Source organism: Chiloscyllium punctatum, chromosome 37 (assembly GCF_047496795.1).
Source record: "Chiloscyllium punctatum isolate Juve2018m chromosome 37, sChiPun1.3, whole genome shotgun sequence".
Classification (NCBI taxonomy): Eukaryota; Metazoa; Chordata; class Chondrichthyes; order Orectolobiformes; family Hemiscylliidae; genus Chiloscyllium; species Chiloscyllium punctatum.
The window spans coordinates 41,131,624-41,152,669 of record NC_092775.1 but is presented as its reverse complement, the minus strand read 5'-3'; the positions used below and the strand labels follow the sequence as shown (position 1 = coordinate 41,152,669).

The 21,046-nt window shown below is 39.4% G+C and overlaps 1 protein-coding gene across 2 annotated transcripts in view; it reads left to right on the top strand.

Annotated features, from left to right (window-relative positions):
- LOC140463034 (collagen alpha-1(XIV) chain-like) overlaps window positions 1–21,046 on the top strand; it is a 186,691-nt gene that overhangs the window by 64,750 nt on the left and 100,895 nt on the right. For both annotated transcript variants that reach the window (XM_072556643.1, XM_072556644.1), the window contains exons 14-19: window positions 2,905–3,034; window positions 7,401–7,540; window positions 13,001–13,130; window positions 13,240–13,379; window positions 16,509–16,641; window positions 18,638–18,780. In XM_072556643.1, the coding sequence (XP_072412744.1) occupies window positions 2,905–3,034; window positions 7,401–7,540; window positions 13,001–13,130; window positions 13,240–13,379; window positions 16,509–16,641; window positions 18,638–18,780 (816 nt within the window). The remainder of the gene's footprint in view (window positions 1–2,904; window positions 3,035–7,400; window positions 7,541–13,000; window positions 13,131–13,239; window positions 13,380–16,508; window positions 16,642–18,637; window positions 18,781–21,046) is intronic.

Sequence of the window (21,046 nt, the reverse complement as noted above, 5' to 3'; positions counted from 1 at the left end):
AGAGACAAGTCTCTGTGTAAGAAAAGTAAGTTATTCTTCTTGTAGTCTTAAACAGATCTGTACATGCTCCCTGAGAGAAATTGTCGCTAGTTAATAACTTAACTAGCTTAACCTTGTTCCTCTTTGCGAGCAGAGTTTTTCACAGAGTTCAATTTCTGGGCTCTTGTAGTGTAGTGGTGGTGTCCCTACCAAAGAGCTCGGAAGCCCAGGTTTAAGTGCCACCTGTTCTGGTTGTGTGTAACAATATCCCAGAGCAGGTTGATTAGAAAATATTTATAAGTACAGAGATAGGGCTTTTGTGACACAGTGTTCCTGTCCCTATCTCCAGATCAGAAGGCCTGGTTCAAGCCCCACCTGCTCCACAGGTGAGTCCTGACATGTCTGAACAGATTGATTATAAATATCTGTAAATACAGTGCTGTTTGGTTACAGTGACCTTTTAGTGGGAGAGGAGGATCCAGTTATTGAGGTCCATGTAAGTACCACTGACCTCGGAAAAACTGGGAAAGAAAGGTTCTACATAGGCAGCAAGAGGAACCACACACCAAATTCAAAATCAAAACCTGAAATCTCCAGATTATTATTTGAGATATGTGTAAATTTCTGTAGGGTAAAGAAGATTGGGGAGATAAATCCATGGCTTAAAGTTGTGTGAGAAGTGGGTTTGAGTTCAAGAAGCACTAAGCATCAGTAGCTGGGAAGATGGGGACTCGTATGTTGAAATGGACATTACCTGAACAAGACTGGGCCAGTGTTCTAGAGAGTCCTGTAACTACTATAGGGAAGTAGAGAAGGCATAAAACCTTAAGATATATGAGAAATTAGGACATTCAGCCCATCGGGTGTACTCTGCCATTCAATCAAAGTTGATATCTTTCTCAACCCCATATTCTTGACATTTTTCTTCCTCCCCAGAATGCTTTTTCCCCCTTACTAAACAAGAAACTATCTATCTCTGTCTTAAATACATTCAATGACTTGGCCTCCATAGCCTTCTGCAGGAATGCAGTCCACAGATTCACCACCCTCTGGCTGAAGAAATACCTCCTCATCTAAAGAATCATCCCCTGACTTTGAGGCCCTAAACACTCTTACTAATGGAAATATCTTGTTCGTGTGCACTTAGTCCAGGCCTTTCAGAATTCTGTAAGTTTCAATGAGATTCCCCCCCTTACTTATAAATACCATCGAATAGAGACCCAGAGTCCTCAACGGCTGTTCATATCATAATCCCTTTATTTGCACATTCTTGTGAACCTCCTCTGGACCCCTTCCAAGACCAACACATCCTTCCTTACATGATTGATGAGGGCAGGGTAGTGAACGTCATCTTCATGGACTTCAACAAGGCCTTTGACAGTGTTCCTCATGGCAATCTAATCTTGAAGGTGAAGTCACATAAGATCCATGGTGAGCTGGTAATGTGGATACAGAGCTGGCTTGGTCATAGAAGGCAGAGAATAGTGGTGATTTTCTGACTAAAGTTTTGTGATCATTGGTGTTCCACAGGGATCAATATTGGGACCCTATTGTTTGTATTACATATAAATGATTTGGAGGAGAATGTGGGTAGTCTGATTAGTAAACTTACTGATGGAGCTGAGGATAGTGAGGAGGATTGCCAGAGGTACAGCAGGACATAGCTAGGCTGGAGACTTGGACGGTGAAATGACAGATTGAATTTTATCCAGGCAAGTGTGAGGTGACGGATTTTGGAAGATCGAATGAAGGTAAGAAATATACAGTAATTGGCAGAACTCTTAATAGCATCGATATACAGAAAGATCTAAGTGTACAGATCCACAGTTCAGTTCAGTTCAGTACAAAAACAGTTTAAGACAAATGCTGAATACAAAATGAGGTGCATTATGGCATTAAGGCATTTAACAAGCAGTGATCCATCATAACTGGCAACACACCACTGCTGAGTGAAAAATTTATCTTGCAGCCCATCAAAAGCATAAATGATAAAGCGAGATTCTTCTGATCTTGAGATAGGCCTCTCTGAACTTGTTGTCTGATTTTGCTACAAATCTTGTGATAGCCCATGTTGCTCAGACCTCGACAAGATTCCACCCATACTGCGCCACCTTCTCTTTCCTGTGACCAGTGTATTTATTTCTACATATTACTATTTCCCTCCCCCTCTGGAATGCCAGAGGAAGTTCCTCATAGGCCTCCACACAGCAGTGATGATGAAAATCAGGAAATTAGATGTATGTAGCAAGGGTTATACAATAAGGACAGGAAATCTCAGTCTATATATAGATAAAACTTATTAGCACTGTTGTTTTGGAGACAAATTCTTGCAATGTATGTAAGGTGGTTTTCCAGAACAAGACATTAAGGAACAAACTAAGGAATGGGTTTTTTAGATGTTGTATTGTGAAATGAGAGAGGAGCTTACTGATAAATTTTGATGTAAAGGAGTCTTTTGGAAAGAGTGATCCAGTTCAGTGAGAAACGAGGAGCTTATATCTGCAAATTCTTAAACATAGCACTGGGAGGCTAGGTTATGAATTTCTGCTTCCTTTCTGACAGATCGCAGAACACTGAGGGGGGGGGGGGGGTCCTTTAAACATCTAGCCTTGGGCCTCTGCTCAGGGATGGAAAGCCTGTCTCCACCCTACATCCAATGCCTTTCCAGCCCATAATTTTGTGCGTTAGGCTGGAATAATCGGTGAAAATGCATAGTTTGAAAAGCCATGGATTTATATAAGTTTGTTATATTTACGGACTACAATATTGAGTTGACTGTAGCTTCTAAAGCATGACAGAAATATCATGAATTGCTTTCAATGTTTAAAATAATAATCTGCCAGAGACTAGAGAAAGATTGTCTACTCTTTAATAATAAGTTACTCCTGTTATGTGAAAATCCATTATCCTGTTCTGTATTGACAGGTGAGAGTTGATGCTCAGGACACAGATATTGAAATAGAAGGTCTCTCTGCAAGTGCAGAGTACGTTGTAACAGCTTATGCTTTATATGGAGAGGAAACAAGTGAACCAGTAACTGCACAGCAAGCAACATGTGAGTTGAATCATGCTTGTTTTTGGTACAGCTTGTAGATTGTGTCAGTGGTTTGCACAACATTTTGTACTATCCCTGCTGTTTTGCTACATTTTCTCTTATACCTTGATGTTTTCCTGGATGCAGTTCAATGGGTAGAATATCCCATTCCAATATTCTGACAGTCCCAGGAATGGGTCTGGGCGAAGTGAAATAGTAACACTGCTGGATCACCACAAAATGTCCCTCATTCTTAGATATTAGCTTTGAGAAAATCTTTTGCAGTTCATGTAGTCAAAAGATGCACTTATCATGTGGGGAGAGTATCATTCATTTGTTTGGTGGTACAGGTCAGTGTATAAATGTTCTGCATGCATAAATGATTTTATTTGTCTCTTGGAACACACAATGTTTGACAATAATCCAATTTTTCAATTTATAACAATTGGGATCTAGGTAGTTTGATTGTTGGTTTGACAAGTTCAGTTGTTCGAGATTGAAGATTGTTTAATTGTTAAAGAAAGTGCAAGATGGAGAGATTAGCAGCAACCTGTGTGCTGACAGTGGATAGACAGTGAGCTTCCACAATCTCAGAGAAGTGTTGAGAATGCCAGGTTCTAATAAGACGTGTTTTACACAGTCCACTAAATTCCAAGATAAATTAGAGTTGATTATCAGCATTTCTACCTGCGTATGTGGGCCTTGTAATTCATACTAGTTTGGTAATGAACTTGAGACAGGAAAGTAGAGAAGAAGACATTGTGATATCATATTACAGTCATTGCTAACATACCACTGAATATAATAGACAAGATTTGGAGGGGCAGGTGTTGGAGTGGCGTGGACAAAGTTAAAATCACACAACACCAGGTTATAGTCCAACAGGTTTATTTGGAAGCACTAGCTTTTGAGGCGCTGCCTCTTCAGGTGGTTGCCTCGAAAGATAGTACTTCCAAACAAAATTGTTGGACTATAACCTGGTTTTGTGTAACTTATAACAGACAAGTTAGTCTTCCAGCATCCAGTAGAGGGAGCAGTGTGGGCTTGAAAGTCTCTACAAATTGCTATGCTGGAATGTGATAGGAATCTCATGCGCAGATCGAAAAGACCCAAGTTTACCAGGAGTTAAAGTGAAGCTGAAAGATTCACCTGATGTGCAACAGAGGGACAGTTTACAGTAAAACCTCCATTAAAGGAGAATTCTGGTGAAAAGAACAGAAATAAAACCTTCGGAGCTAACAATCATTTTGAAATGATTTCAGGAGAATTGAATATCTACTTAGAGTCATAGAGATGTACAGCATGGAAATAGACCCTTCAGTCCAACCCATCCATGCTGACCAGGTATCCCAACCCAATCTAGTCCCACCTCCCAGCACCCGGCCCATATCCCTCCAAACCCTTCCTATTCATATACCCATCCATATGCCTCTTAACTGTTGCAATTATACCAGTCTCCACTACTTCCTCTGGCAGCTCATTCCATTCATGTACCACCCTCTGTGTGAAAAAGTTGCCCCTTAGGCCTCTTTTATATCTTTCCCCTCTCAGCCTAAACCTATGCCCTCTAGTTCTGGACTCCCCCACCCCAGGGAAAAGACTTTGTCTATTTATCCTAGCCATGCCTCTCATAATTTTGTAAACCTCTATAAGGTCACCCGTCAGCCTCCAACACTCCAGTGAAAACAGCCCCAGCCTGTTCAGCCTCTCCCTATAGCTCAAATCCTCTAACCCTGGCAACATCCTTGTAAATCTTTTCTGAACCCTTTCAAGTTTCACAACATCTTTCCGATAGGAAGGAGACCAGAGTTGCATGCAATATTCCAACAGTGGCCTAACCAATGTCCGGTACAGCCGCAACATGACCTCCCAACTCCTGTACTTAGTACTCTGACCAATAAAGGAAAGCATGCCAAATGCCTTCTTCATTATCCTATCTACCTGTGACTCCACTTTCAAGGAGCAATGAACCTGCACTCCAACATCTTTGTTCAGCAGCACTCCCTAGGACCGTACCATTAAATGGTGTTCGTCCTACTAAGATTTGCTTTCCTAAAATGCAGCACCTTGCATTTGTCTGAATTAAACTCCATCTGCCACTTCTCAGCCCATTGGCCCATCTGGTCAAGATCCTGTTTTAATCTGAGGTAACTCTCTTCGCTGTCCACTACACCTCTAATTTTGGTGTCATCTGCAAACTTACTAACTATACCTCTTATGCTCGCATCCAAATCATTTATGTAAATGACAAAAAGTCATTTTAAAAGACACTGTAATGTATCTCTATCAAGTGAGTTTACCAGTCATGCTGAAATTAAGCAGGAAATATTCTACAATTTTAAAGTACAAGCTGTCTATGAAGATAAGGGGTCGGGGAGTCCAGAACTAGATGGCATAGGTTTAGGGTGAGAGGAGAAAAATATAAAAGAGACCTAAGGGACAACGTTTTCACACAGAGGGTGGTACAGGTATGGAATGAGCTACCAGAGGAAGTGGTGGAGGCTGGTACAATTGCAACATTAAAGAGGCATTTGGATGGGTATATGAATAGGAAGGGTTTGGAGGGATGTGGGCCAGGTGCTGGGAGGTGGGACTAGATTGGGTTGGGATATCTGGTCGGCATGGACGGGTTGGACCGAAGGGTCTGTTTCCATGCTATACATCTCTATGACTCTATAACATATAATCAATAGGACTTTTAGTCTTTTCACACTGGAAAGTTCTAAAATGTAATATATTGGTGGGGTGGGGGGTAATCTTTTATAAGCTACAAACTGAAAGTTCACATTTATTTTCAAAAGTTATTTCTTTTTATGGAGGTTGTACTCTTGTCTATTATCTCTTTATAGTTTGTTATGGTTTTGATTAATTATATTTAGCTTCCTTTCCCAACAGTATTGGAAAATGGATATAGAAACGTTTTTAATAGTGATGAAAATCATAGCATTTACATAATTCAGAGTCTTACCTCTTGTTTGTCACATCTGTCACATATGAAAAATGCCTATATGTTAAAAAACCTAAAACTTTTGTACTAATATCTTTTGCCAATCATGCTACCTTTTGAGCAATTATGTGAGACTACAGAAAGGGAGCAAAGAGTAAGAATCTAAAAGGCTTTGGGATTGAGTGGGAAGAGGTTTACAGAGCTATTGGAGTGAATGGCTTTTGCTGCAAACTGCAGTTAATTTTATAATGTGATATACTCACCTTAAATAATTATATAAGAAATCATTAAACTTTGCTAGGAACTGAATCATTTTGTAAATGAAATTCTTGATATAACTTGCATGGGACTTGAATTCTACCTGTTAAGGTTAGCTGTCTTGCCACTGTTTGATGGTCTCTGAGCACATTCCAACTTAGTTTATATTCTGTGGTAGTTAGAAATTTTATGCTGGAAAATAAATTCTCACAGTCCCGTGATGCAATAAAAATTAAGGTATCAGTTTATGTAGGCTGACCTTCACCTTGTTTAGTCTCCCTGTTTTGTTTGTTTTCTGGCGTCATTTCCTCCAGGTCACAGGATCCCTCTCCTTTATTCCATAATGTGTCCCAGTGTTCTTCAAAAGCTTCATTAGCAGTGGTTTTTATATTCTAGGGCTCCTGTCCCAGCATCTCTGGATTTTGGTACCGCCTCTCCTCCCCACCCCCCCGCCCACCGAAAGTGCTTCTATTCTGTAAGATTCCATCCTAGCATAGCCAGATCCTTAGGTTTCTTTTTAGTACACGTAATTATCAGGGCTAACTTCATTGCTAACACATAAATGTGTTCCTTCGCATAACACTCTTCTTATAAAACATCCAACTTACTATGAGCAATGTCACAGAAGCCCAATTATTCATTTTATTGTGTAACAATGCTGTTGTTATAAGCAGTGCTTTGGATGGTTTGCTAGTTTTTAAAAATCCTACTAGCATTTAGATAGTATCATTAGGATAGACAATATCCTGCAATGGTTTACAGAGATATAAAGAAGTTGGATACTGAGCTAAATAAGGGCAGACTGGGAGGCTTATCCAAAACTTTGATCAAAGCAGTGAATTTTAAAGAACATTAAAGGGAAAGACAGAAGTGAAGGAGATTCGGGATAAGATTCTGGTGAATATGACCCAGTCAGTGTAAGGTGTAATAGGGGATGGAGAGTTCAGTGATGCACTCAAGCTCAAGGGAGCAGAGAACACCAAAGGTCACATCCTGTGTAACCAGCGACAAGCCAAGCGTAAGACTGCTTGGGTTCAAGTCCCATCTGCTCCATGAGGTGTGTCATAACATCTCTGAATTGGTTGATTAGAAAATATCTAAAACCGCTTGGAAACTGTTAAGGCTGCAGAAGACCATCTGTTCTGTTTTTGTTGGCTTTTGAAATGTTTTTTTTATTTGTAGTTTCACTTCAAGCCCCAGCAAATGTGCGCCTCACTGAACTTCGTCACAGTAGTGTTAAAGTAAACTGGGAGACAGCTTCAAGGAAAGTGAGGGGTCATCGTATCACTTATGTGGCAGCCAATGGGAATGATCCCAAACAGGTAAAATTCATGTTAGGCCTACTCAATCATATGTGGTTAGTGCAGCATGATGTATACAAATGTCATGGATCTAGAAATTACTAAGATCTGGGTTATGTGTTAATCACACAAATAATGAATATTTGGGATGCAACACAACTGATCAGATATTGGAATGCTTTAAATTGCAGGTGGGAAGCCTTGGAATTCTTATCCGATATTAATAGTTCTTGTTACTCATTCAGTTGATGTGGACATCCTTGACTCAGCCAGTGTTTATTTCTCAACCTTAATTGCTTCTTGAAAGGTGGTAGACAAGCAGAAGGCTGGAAGAACACAGCAAGCCAGGCAGCATCAGGAAGTGGGGAAGTCAAAAGTTCAGGTGGAACCCTTCTTCAGGACCCGAAACGTTGACTTCTCCACCCCCTGATGCTGCCTGATTTGCTGTTCTTCCAGCCTCCTGCTTGTCTACCTTGGATTCCAGCATCTGCAGTTTTTTTTTGTCTCTTGAAAGGTGGTGGTGAGCTTCTTTTTGAACCACTGCACTCCATTTTGTACAAGCATATCCACAATACTATTGAGGAGAGTATTCCAGGAGTTTGCCTTGGCCACAGTGAATGAATGCTAAAATGTTGCAAGGTACATTTCATGATGATGAGTGACTTGGAACTTTCCGCTGAGGATGTTCCTGTGTATCTGCTGCTTTTGTTGTTTAGGTGGTAGAGGTCTTTGGTTTGGAAGGAATTGCCTAAGGAATCTTGGAGAATTTCTGCTGTGCCCCTTGTAGATGGTACTCAATGCTGCTACTAAGAAGGATGGAGGGATGTTTGTAGTGCAAACCAAGCAAGCTATTTTGAATTGGATTGTGTTGTGCCCCTTGCATTTGTTGGAATTGGAGTCCTCCAGCAAAATGCAAAATATTCTATCACACGCCTGACTTGTGCCTTGTAGATAGTGGACAGGCTGTGGAGATTAGAGATGAGTTACTCATTATAGATTCATAGCCTCTGACCTGCTCCTCTAGCCACAGTACTTATATAGCTGGTCCAGTTTAGTTTCTGGTCAGTGGCAATGTCCAGGGTATTTTTAATGTCTCAGTGATGGTAATACCATTGAATATTATATTTGTCATTTCTCAGTCCAAGCCTGGATATCATCCAAGTCCTGTTGTATTTTGACTTGGTCAGCTTCAGCCTCTGAGAAGTTGTGAAAGATGCTGAACATTGTACAATCATCAGTGACCATCAACACTTCTTACCTTAGGATAGAGGAAAGATGATGAAGTAGCTGAAGATGGTTGAGCCTACGATGCTACCCTGAGGAACTCCTGCAAAGATGTCCTAGGGCTGAAAGAACTGACCTCCAACAACCATAACCATTTTTCTTTATGCTGGTTGTGATTGCAACTGTTAGAGAGTTTTCCCACTAATTCCTATTGACTTTAGTTTTGCTCAGGCTCCCTGGTTCTACACTCAATCAGCTGCAGCCTTGATGTCAAAGGCAATCACTTTCGTATCATCTCTGGAATTCAGCTCTTTAGTCCATGTTTGAACTAAGGTTGTAATGAGGTCAGTAGCAGAATTCCTTCTAATTTTCTTAATGGGTCTCCCAGTTCCATGCATGGCATTGACCTCTGGAACTTGCAGTCAATGTTGTGATTACCATGCCAATGCTGAATGCCACATATGGAACCTTGGGGTGCCATGCTTGTGAACAGCTTGGAGGGAACATTGGTCAGGAGCTAAATGGCCAAATGGAACCAAAGTATCCTTAGGCAATTTGTTGCTGAACAAGTGCTGTTTGGTAGCACTGTTGATGACCCCTTCAATTACTTTGCTATTATGAACTGATGGAGAGGTAATTAGCCAAGGTGGATTTGTTCTACCCTTTGTGTTTAGGACATAACTGAGCAATTTCCTACATCGTTGGGGAGGTACTTGTGATGTAGCCATATTGGAATAACTTATTTAGGGGCTCAACACATTCTCGAGCACAGGTCTTCAGTATTGTTGCCAAAATGTTGTCAGGATTTGTAGCCTTTGTAGTATCAATTGCTTTAAGCCATTCCTTAATATCACGCAAAGTGAATTGAATTGGCTGAAAACTGGCATTTGTGATGCATGGGACCTCTGGAAGAGGCCAAGATAGATCATTGACTTTGCATTTCTGACTGAAGATTGTTGAGAATACTTCCCTGTTATCTTTGCACTGATGTGCTTGGCTCCCCCATTTTTGAGGGATGGAACATTTGCAGAGGCTTCTCCCCAGAAAGTAGTTTAATTGACCTCTACCATTTGCAACTGGTGGGACTGCAGAGCTTGGGTCTGATCCATTGGTTAAAGAATTACTTAGCTCTATTTATCACTTGGCATGTAAGTAGTTCAGTGTTGTGGCTACACAGGTTTGCTCTCTCATTTTGGGTATTGCTGATGCTGCTCCTGTCATGTCTTCACACACACTCTACATCGAACTAGGGAGATCTGCTGGCTTGATCATAATAATAAAGTGGGGATATGTCAGGCTATGAGGTTGCAGGTTGTTGCTGCTAATGGTTCACAGCAGCTCCTGGATGCTCCGTTCTGATTTGCCAAATTTGTTCAAAATCCACACAATTTAACTTGGTGGAAGTGCCATACAACACAATAGTCTCAATGTGAAGACCAGATTTCATTTTCAAAATGTGACATGAGATTTAAACAAGCAGAAGGCCCAAAGATCAAGATGCAAGTATTCTGAATGCCATTGGTATCACATCAGTACAAACAAAGAGGAAAATTAGAATAAACAAGGAAACCATGAAACCACTATTAATTGTCATAAAATCCCATCTGGCTCACTGATATGCTTTAGGGTAGGAAATCTGCCATCCTTACTTGGTCTGGCCCACATGTGACACCAGACCCATATCAGTGTGGTTAATTCTTAAGAGCCCTCTGAAATGACCACTCTTGTTCATCAAATTGCTCAAGAGATCAAAACGTTCTTATCACACTTACTACATGTTATGATCATATGGGCTAGCATTGGACTGCAGAATTCCTTTGTCTGTGTACTCCCACTTTGTATCAGCCCTCTCACTACCAAAGACACCCTTTTTATTTACTTGCTCCAACTGTTATCCTTTGCCATTGCCTCCTGTTGGTAGAGGCTGCGGAGAATTGTTTAGCTCTCTTGCTCACTGCCATCCATCACCGTCACCATGTGTTGCTGGACGTTCTGTTACCACAAGGACTGTGCAGTAGTCATTCTTATCAATGCGGTCATTCACAGATGTATATGTGCAGGCAGTTTGGTGAGGCAGAAATCAACTATGTTTTTCCCTCATTCACCTACTGCAGACACAGCCTAGCAGCTACGTCCTTTGTAACTCAACCAACTTGCTCAGTTGTACTGCTGCTGAACCACTCTTGGCAATGGGATTTGAAGACCCCCATCTAGCGTACATTCTGCTCCCTTTCCACTGTTTCCTCCAAGTTGTTCCACAAAAAACAGCATTGATTTATGAGCTGAGGTAGGTGCAGTATGTGCTAATCAGCTGGAGATTTCCTTGCCCATTTTCAATATGATGCCATGAGAATTCATTAGATCCAGAGTCAGTGGTGAGGCCAACCTATGGTTACTCCCTCCTAATTGTGTACCGCCATGTTGCCAACTCAGCTAGGTCTGTACCAGGGATGATGATGGTGGTTCTGGGACATTTTCTGTTGGGTATGATTATGGGAATATAACTGTGACAATTGCTTGACGAATCTGAGATATTCTCCCAATTTTAGTGTTAGCGATTGGTTATTAATTGGTAAGACTTTACATGATTGACAAGGCTGGGTTTGCCAAGTTTGATGCTAGGTGGTTAGAACGTTTTTGATCTCTTGAGCAATTTGATGAACAAGAGTGGTCATTTCAGAGGGCTCTTAAGAATTAACCACACTGATATGGGTCTGGTGTCACATGTGGGCCAGACCAAGTAAGGATGGCAGATTTCCTACCCTAAAGCATATCAGTGAGCCAGATGGGATTTTATGACAATTAATAGTGGTTTCATGGTCATCATGAAAATTTTAATTCCAGATTCTTTGAACTCTGATTCCACCATCTGCCACAGTGGGATTTGAACCTTGGTTGCCCAAGGCATTACCTGGGTCTCTGGATTACTAATTCATTACAATAGCTTTACACCATTCTCTTCCCCCCACCTTGGCTTTATTAATTTTCTGAACTGAGTACCTGCCAGTTCAAAATGTGAAATAACCAGCTGTAGGAGCAGGTGATATTTGATCAGTTTTTGAATCATATACTGACACATGGGTTGTTGAGAGAGCTATGGGGCATGTCTGTTGTGGATTGACAACAATTGAGTGGGAACAATGGGACATGACAACTTAGTGATATTATCGCTGGACTGTTAATCCAGGGACATAGTCAATCTTCTGAGAACCTCATTTCGAATTCTGCCATGGCAGATGGTCGAATTTGAATTCAATAAAAATCTGGAATTCAGAGTCTACTGATGACTGTGAATCCATTTTCAATTGATGGAAAAAAACCATTTGGTTTACTAATGTCCTTTAGGGAAGAAAGCTGCCATCCTTACCTTGGTTAGCCTTCATGTGACTTCAGCAATGTGGGTTATTCTTAACTGCCACCTGGGCACTTAAGGATGGGTAATAAATGCTGGCCAACAATACCCTCATTCTGTGAATGAATATAAAATAAACTGATAAGCAGAAGCCCAGATGTTCCAACCAACATAAGCATTATGATAAATGACAAATCTAAGCTTGCATTCTTTGATTCCAATCATTTCTAATATTAAACCTACTTTAATCACTCTGTATGATGATTCCTCAAGGTTCTTATTGATTATAGAGATTTCAACTTGGCATTAGCATTTTTTAAACCTGCTGCAAATGTTGGTAACTCTGACTGTCATGATGAAGTTCTGATCGTTTTAGTTTAGCATCTTTTCTGGATTTACACAATCATGCAATATTGACTTTTTTGCATAATGCTATCCCCAGTGGCATAAATAGAGGAGGATTAAAATAGCATCAGGAGGAATTAGACACGAGTGTGGAGGTTTTCAGAGAACTCATCTTTTCTAGCCAACATTCTGTCTTCTACCCATCCCAAAAATAGATGTTAAATATTGTATTGCTGATTAGATCCACAGACAGTAAATTGTCCAAACTCTCTCTTCATTCACATATGAACCTGATAATAAGCGATTTTTGTTGAGGAAAACCTGAACATGATGTCCACTTGTACACACTTCTGTCAAGGGTTTGTAGGATAGTCATCAGGGGCAAAGTCCCTGGTAGGATGATTCTTATTCTCCCCTTCTTCCTGACTGAGTGCAGATGAGAGGTTGAAGCTAGAATCTTCATAATCCATTTTGCTCAGTCATTCACTGGATAAATGCAGTTAGCTTTAATGTGCAATCTTTGTGGTTGGGTATTCAATTTTGACTTCTTTTTATTCCAGGTTGAAGTTGCTGGGGATGTTGAAAACGTACTACTGAAAAACCTAACTTCATTGACAAAATATGTAATCACTGTACTTTCTATTTATGACACTGGGACCTCTTTGCCTGTTACCATTACTGGAGAAACAAGTATGTGTTTTCATATTGGACATTCATTGCTTATAATTTTGTTTGTTTGATTTAAAAAGAACATGTTCTATTTGAATAGAAATAATATTCAAAGTGTTTTTGATCTCAGTCAAGGTTCCACCTCCATCAGATCTGAAAGTTACTGAGTTTTTAGGCACCAATTTAACGATTATGTGGAAACACGCTGCCAGCGATGTTGTTCTGTACAAAATAAAATGGATTCCCCTTAGCGGAGGAAAATTAAAAGAGGTCTGTGTGATATATTCAGTCAAATACTTTGTCAATATAGTCTGTAATTATGAAAAATTATATATGTTAACATTGTGCAACTGTGAATGCATTTAAATAATATAGGTTATAAGGTCTCATTTTTGTTGGTCATTGAATTGAAGAGCAACTTTAGAGATACAAGTGATTGACTCAAAGATCAAACCAATAGTGACATTCTTAGTATTGCACATAATGAGTAGCAACTAGGTTGCAACTGAATTCTACGAAGACAATTTTGGATATCCTGAAGCCTCTGTAGATGACAAAATATCTCGCAAAAGTTTGTGGCTGTGAAATGACTCTGTGGAGTAATAAGTGTAAAGAATTAACACATTTGTTTGAAGTTCCTCCCAAGATGAGAGTATCTGCTTTTGGGTTGGGTGAATGTTCTACAAATCAGCAACTTGCCTTTCTAACAGTTCGTAACAAAAGGCAGAAAGTCAATATTTATTTGTTTTAAGAAGTTTCTACTTTTATAGCATCATAGAAGGTGGCACAGTGGTTAGCACTGCTGCCTCACAGCGCCAGAGACCCGGGTTCAATTCCCGCCTCAGGCGACTGACTGTGTGGAGTTTGCACGTTCTCCCCGTGTCTGCGTGGGTTTCCTCCGGGTACTCCGGTTTCCTCCCACAGTCCAAAGAAGTGCAGGTCAGGTGAATTGGCCATGCTAAATTGCCCGTAGTGTTAGGTAAGGGGTAGATGTAGGGGTATGGGTGGGTTACGCTTCGGCGGGGCGGTGTGGACTTGTTGGGCCGAAGGGCCTGTTTCCACACTGTAAGTAATCTAATCTAATAGAAAGGTTATGCTAAAGAAGAAAGCTATTGAGCCTGTTAAGTTCATGTGATTCTTTGCAATAATAATTTTCTTATTCTCCATTTCCTTGTTGACTGACGTATTTTTCTCTTTAGGTCCTTATCCAATTTCCTTTCAAAAATGTCCACCATACTCTGAGGCTGTGCATTTAAGATCCTAACCACTCACTATCTGAAAGAAAAATTCCTCATGTCACCATTCCTGCTTCTTCCAATCACCTTAAAGCTGTGACCTCTGAACCTAGGCCTTTCTGTCTCGGTTTTTCCTTTCTATTCTGTCTAGACTTAATAATTTTGAATACTTTTATCAAATCTCTTCTGAACTTTAACTCCTGTAAGGAGAACAATGTCAGCTTCCCCAGTGTATCCACATACCTGAAGTCCCTCATCTAACTTCATAAAAAATGTCTACAACCTCTCTAAAGTTTTATATATTCTTCGTAAAGTGTGGTGACAAGAGTGGAGCACAGTACTCTACTTGAAGCCAAACCAGTGTTTGTTTCATCATAACTTCCTTGCTTTGGTACTCTCAAAAAGATATACTTGTGATCAATCTGTTCAGACAGGATGGGCAGGTGGAATTTGAACATAGACCTTCTGACCCATAGGTAAGGACACAACCACCGTGCCAAAAGAACCTCTTAAGATTGGTGCCCAGCTCAGGGATTGGTCTCATGGCCCTAAGATTAAGAGTCACTTGCTATACTGACTGAGCTAGCCAAACATACAATGCGCCTTGATTTATAAATTCCATCACTGTGTCTGCTCTTTTAGCAATGTTCTCTTCAGTGATTTGTACATGTTTGCTCACAGGTCCCTCTGTTGCTTCACCCACTTTAGTATTGTTTATTTTACTTAGCATCTCTCCATTTTATAAGTACAAAAATGTATCACTTCACACTTGTACGCATTAAAATTCATCAGCCACATGCCTGCCCATTCCATCTCTACATATGTATATCCACTTGGCTCACAATACTTCCAAGTTTTGAACCATCTACAACTTTTTGATTTATATCACTCAAGACTTAGTTTTTAATTTATAACAAGATACAGCATGATTATAGTACTGCCTGATTATAGTACCCCACTGTATGCCTTCCGGCAGTCTATCAACTAACTTAGTATTCTTCTTACCTTCTATTCCACCAGTTTTGTCATCGCTGGAAAACCTGGTGCATGACAATGAATTGCCTTTTGGAAGTCTCTCACTCCACATCAATGCATTACCTCATCAAGTTTCTGCGTTAATAAATGAAATCAGTTTGGTTAAACATGATTAGCTTTGAAGAAATCCATGCTGACTTTCCCCAATAAATCCTGTTAATTTTGCTCCAGACTTTCATTTCTAAATGTTCTCTTTCTCTGAATCAGTTAAACTGTCTATTCCGTAGTTGCTGGTTTACTGTTACTCAGGGCTCAAACTTGTCCAGCTGATAACACTTTACACAGATGTGGTTGGCCAGGACACCACAGCCCCTTCAGACTTTAACATCATGCATGGAAAACAATGTTTACCCAGTTAAATAACCTGCATCATATTAAGGTGAGGGTGAAAATGCCAAACTCAAAAAAAAGTGTATGAACCACAATATGAAATAAATTGTCCAAGTTCCTACAAGAATGATACTTTCTTGGCATTTAATCATTTTTCTGTTTTCTTTGTTTTTTTTCCCCCCCCAAAATGTATATATTCTCCTACCTTCCACCTTTTCAGTTTTTTTCCTTTTCTTTCTGCAACTTAATTTGCTTTGGAAGTTTCTTTTATTTCATCCAACGCTGAGAGCTGGCTCAAAGAAGCAAATGAAAATATCCCTTTAAGGGTATTGAAAATAAATCATTCAGCACTTGTAAAGTTAATCTGTTAGGCAATATGCATTAAGCATAGTAGATGCATTTATTGACACTATATCAGTTACATTTTACATAAAACAGTTGTCATCATCTTGGACTGTTCTGCATAATTTAGCTAAATTTTTATTGTTTTGTCACTAATCAATATTAATTTGTTTGTATCTTTTACTAAGCAGTGACTTTACTAATTTGTTATTAAAAGTTTATTAATAAGCAACAATAACTTGTGGGTCTTCGGTGAAAAAAGTGAAAAATTAGCAGATGCTAGGAGTGCAAAGTTAAAAAAAAATGAAAATATTAGAAATGTAGAACAGAACTGTCAGCATTTGAAATTAAGACTCCTGAGAAATGTCCCCACTGAAAATGTTCATCTGTCTTTTCTTTTTACAGTATGTAGCTGGTAAACCTGCTTTCATTATCTGCCTTGTTACTTTGCTTACAGCTTGATGTCAAAGGAAATATGGACACAACAGTGTTACAAGGTCTAGAGAAGAACGTCGAATATCAAGTATCGCTGTCTGCACTGTACAATGACACAGCAAAAAGCAATGCCATTGTTCTCCGCTATAACACATGTAGGTGGTTACCTTTAAAGAGATTGTGTTCACAGCCTAACACAAACATTCATATATTTGCTTGGATTGAAATAAATGTTGCTGTCAGCACAAAATCATTACCATGGGATCTCATTACTTTACAGAAGAATCTGTTGTTGTTTCGATAATTTAAACCATAATGCAGGGCAACATTTTATGCAATCATTTCACTAATAATTAGCTTCACTTGTCCAACATGATATTAATACAAAAATATTTGGCTACGAAAAGCTTTTGATAGCCTGAGGTAGTGAAAGGCACTATACAAATTACACCTGGCTCTTTGAGCTGAATTTTTCCAGGCTAATAGAGGCAGCTTTGGAGTTGGAGGCATGAGCATATTTGGAATCATGTGTCAGACTGGTTCCCCAATGTTTACTCATCTCCAAGCATTCTCTCAAAAGGCTAACTATTGTGTTCCAATAAAGATGGTACAGAGCCAGATCGTCAATCTTTGGGGCCAAAAGAGATTTTCCCAAAGGTGTACAGGACCCATAATGTGTCACAAATCCAAGGATGGATCAGAGTGGTTGTGTAGTGAGAGGTCTGATTGCAATGCATTTGATGTTTGAATTTATTTGTCAGTGATAATTTATAAAGGGGCTTTATTGCGAAGCAACAGATCTCCCCACTTCATGGGCATTGATTATTTGCTCTGCTTCAATGACACCCACCTCCCTGCTCCACAAGGTGCTTCCATTATGTGTTGCCACCATGTAAAGATAGCCAATGGCTGTAACCCAGTGGAGATCCAGATTGGAACTCTCGATACTGGAAACTGACCACTATCCCCAAGTGGAGTGGGCCTCTAGACACGGCTTCTTATTTGGCTAACCTTGGGCACATTATGCCTGCATCTACAATGGCTACTGTGGACTTATGATCTGCAATTCATCTCTACACTGGGAATCTGAAACCTCTGGAAAATTTCAGCCCAAATAAAGTCGGTTCTGATACAACGTGACAATTCTGTTCTCATGTGATCTCATGAAAATCGCACAATAGCTTTATCATTTAAACTAATGGGGCTGGAATCACATTATAGCAAATGCAGGTAAGGAAAGTTTGCATTCTACAAATAATGATCTAAATTCTTCAATTGCATAAACACCAATTGGCATTGAAGAAACGTGCGTTATAGTGTGAACTGATTGTAGTTTAAAAATATTCTAACAGGTCCAAGCACAGCCCTTTTTAAAGAAAAATTAGAATCCTCAAATCTGTCATCAGATTTCTGAATTTTATAGTTTTGCTAACACATTGGTGTTGCCTCACACCCCTTATGGATTTTAGAGGTGATAGAAGGCATAGGTTTAAATTTGCTAATACCTCGTGCTGAACCTACGAATTTCTGAAATATGTTCTAAAGAAGTGAAGTTCAGATTTTAGAATTTGCTGAGCTAATATAAAGTTGCTTTTGTTTAGTCTTTGAATGTGCTACAAAAAGTGCTCTAGCCCTAAGGACTGATGATGATGGTGCTAATGATTTGTATTGATTTGATTTTCTACAAAGAAATTGATTTGAACATGTCACTTTAGAGTGGATTGAAAATAATGCAGAAAACAATAGACTATAGACTTTTTTTCTGTTCCTAAATAGTTTTGCAGTTTCTGTATTATTGTCTTCAGATAACGGAATGAGTACAAGCTAGTAACCAAGAGAGCTGATCTCCTAATCATTGCTGAAAGTGTGCATGTTTTATGATCATTACCTTCAGTGGAATGTTGACTTCATCATAAACCATATCTTGGACATTGTAAAAATTATAAATGTGAATTTTACATAAGAATGGAATGTTGTAGAAGTTGTTGCTGGGCTTTGTTCTTTTGTCTATCTTGCTCAGTTTCATCTGTGAAATCAGCTCCATGAAATTTGGGAGAAAAATGAATATAAGATATTTTAGAATAATGCATAGTTTGCCCTCAATTTTCCAATTGAATTTAATTTGTTGCTCTGTGTTGCTTGTTGTTTTAGTTTCCAGAGATCCACCATCAAACCTTCTCATAGAAACCAAGACACCGACCAGCCTCCAAATCAGCTGGAGTCATTCAAGTGCAAATGTTCAACATTACAAGATATCATATATGGATGTCAAAGGTGGCCATGCTAGGGAAATGGTGAGTTACATTTACTTTTTACATCATGATGCAAATTCTGTCTAGTAGATTTCTGTCAATTTCTGTTCTGTCTCAGAACATTATCACCGTACTACTTGAAATTATTTTAAAATTTGTTTTGCTGAGATTAAAAAATGTTAAATACAAACTAGAATGATAGGACAGGATACTTGTAGTATTTATCTATCAATAAAGCAATTATTGCTATTCATGCCTCTTCTTGCCATAAAATATGAAGGTGAACCTCTTAAAGGAACTGACTAATATTTTTACGTAAATTTTTCCAATACATAATTTGATTTCTTTGAATACTATATTAGTGAATTGTCATTTCATTCCATTTACTTCATCAGAAGTTAACCCTTTCTGTAACATGAACCCTCTAAACTCTAAGCAAATGTCCATCACTTTCCTATCGCAAACTATAGTCAACAGTGCAGCCCACCTTTTACACTTTTCTTTGCTTATCTCTTTCAATATCTTTCTTTCCCTCATCATTTACCTTCTATCTTACTTCTTTTGTCTCACTTACTCTTTCCTACAAAATATGTTTCCTTCACTGTTTCCACTCCCAAAGGAATTGTTTTCCCCACAGTTTCTAACAGGATTTCTCATTCTCATTCTTTCCCCTTCCTCATCATGATGAATTTTATTTATCTCCATCCATCAGAATGTGGCTTCCTTCTCCACCTTCTCTCCAACTAATAGTTTTTAAAGTCTTCCTCACTCAAAAATATCTATGCTTCTGTATTAGTATATCAGGTCTGTGAACTTTTCTATTTGTATTTCTGTGTCTGTCTCCTTTCCCATCTTTCTGATTCCACAACAGCCCTGATGGGTGAGTGAATGGAGGACAGTAGAAGCTAAAAGTAGCATTGCCAGTGGAATGTCTCTTCCTGCTGTGAACTGTTTTGCTCAGCTGAGAAGAAAGCAAGCCTTGAAAACTCTCTCCATTTCCAATGAGGCTAATTCATCCAATTAGTAAGCTCATTGCCAACCTGTAAAGAGCAGTTTGAGATTTAGCCATGCTGGGTCAGAGACCAGGTCATAGAAGCACGTGCACAGTGAGGAGCCAGTCATAGCTGCACAATGATATTAGGTGGATCCATAAAAAGGAACATGGCTGTGAGGGGCACAGATGTAAGCACACAGGTAGCATCGGGTGTATTCAGTTTGAGGAGAGCATTGTCTTTACATCCTTGGGCACTGGATGGGGTATCACTCTCCTAGTATCTCTGGTAGTATAAGAGAAGGGGATAAGGAATCCAGACACTATTGAGAGATCATAATTACGGCATCAGCAGGAGTTGGCCTGTGGTTCTTGAATTGTAGCTGTTGTCATGTTGGGGATTTTGATTCTAAGCAGCAGAGGCTGGGAAAGGGAAAAGCCGAGGAGAGAGATAGGGTCAGCAAGGCTACGAAGGTAAACTGTAAAACTGCCTTGTCTGCTTTTGTCTCACAAAGTGGCCTCACTTGTCAGGTCATATAGGTGGTCAGATTATATCGAGAGATCAGGGATGAACAATTTCAGCAGAAAATGAATCTTAGCCAACTCTGCACGTTTGTTGGGATTTGTGTTTACAATGAGTTTAACTTTCTGTGAATGAGGTGATAGCTATTCACCACTGAACACATTTCATTGAACTGGCACTTGCCTTTGTTCAAGGTGAGGTTTCATTTTCCAAGATATAGATAGGCATGCAGGAAATATAATTCAGCATATATGAGAATGTCATCACTGAGGGTTTGTAGTCATTGACAAGATCAGTAGAGATAAATGAGCTGCTGCTGAAAGCAGTCATCTTTTGTCATGCAAATATTTAAAGATGAGATTTTGTTGAGTATGGGTGAAGCAAGAGAGACATCTATTAATATTTTTCAAAAGCTCACAGCTATGTGTCAGGCAATTAGAATGGAAGACCACATGTCTGCAATGGAAAACATTTTGTTTCCCTGTCATTATTTTCAAAGAAAAGCACATCAGATGGATTCAGTTTGTTCAACCAAATTTCCCTTTCTCCAAACCAACTGAATAATGCTTAATGTCATGAAGGAAAAAATAAAACTCCTTCTGGTTTTCATGCCACGAACCCAAATTCCGCTTATTCTTTATTTTATTTGTTCATGGGATGCCAGTGTCAATCAATGGGCAAGCGTGTATTGTTTATCTTTAATTTCCCAGAAGGCAGTTGAGTTATTTGTTGGCCAGACCAGGTAATGATGGCAGATTTCCTTCCCTACAGGACATCAAGGAAGCAGATTTGGT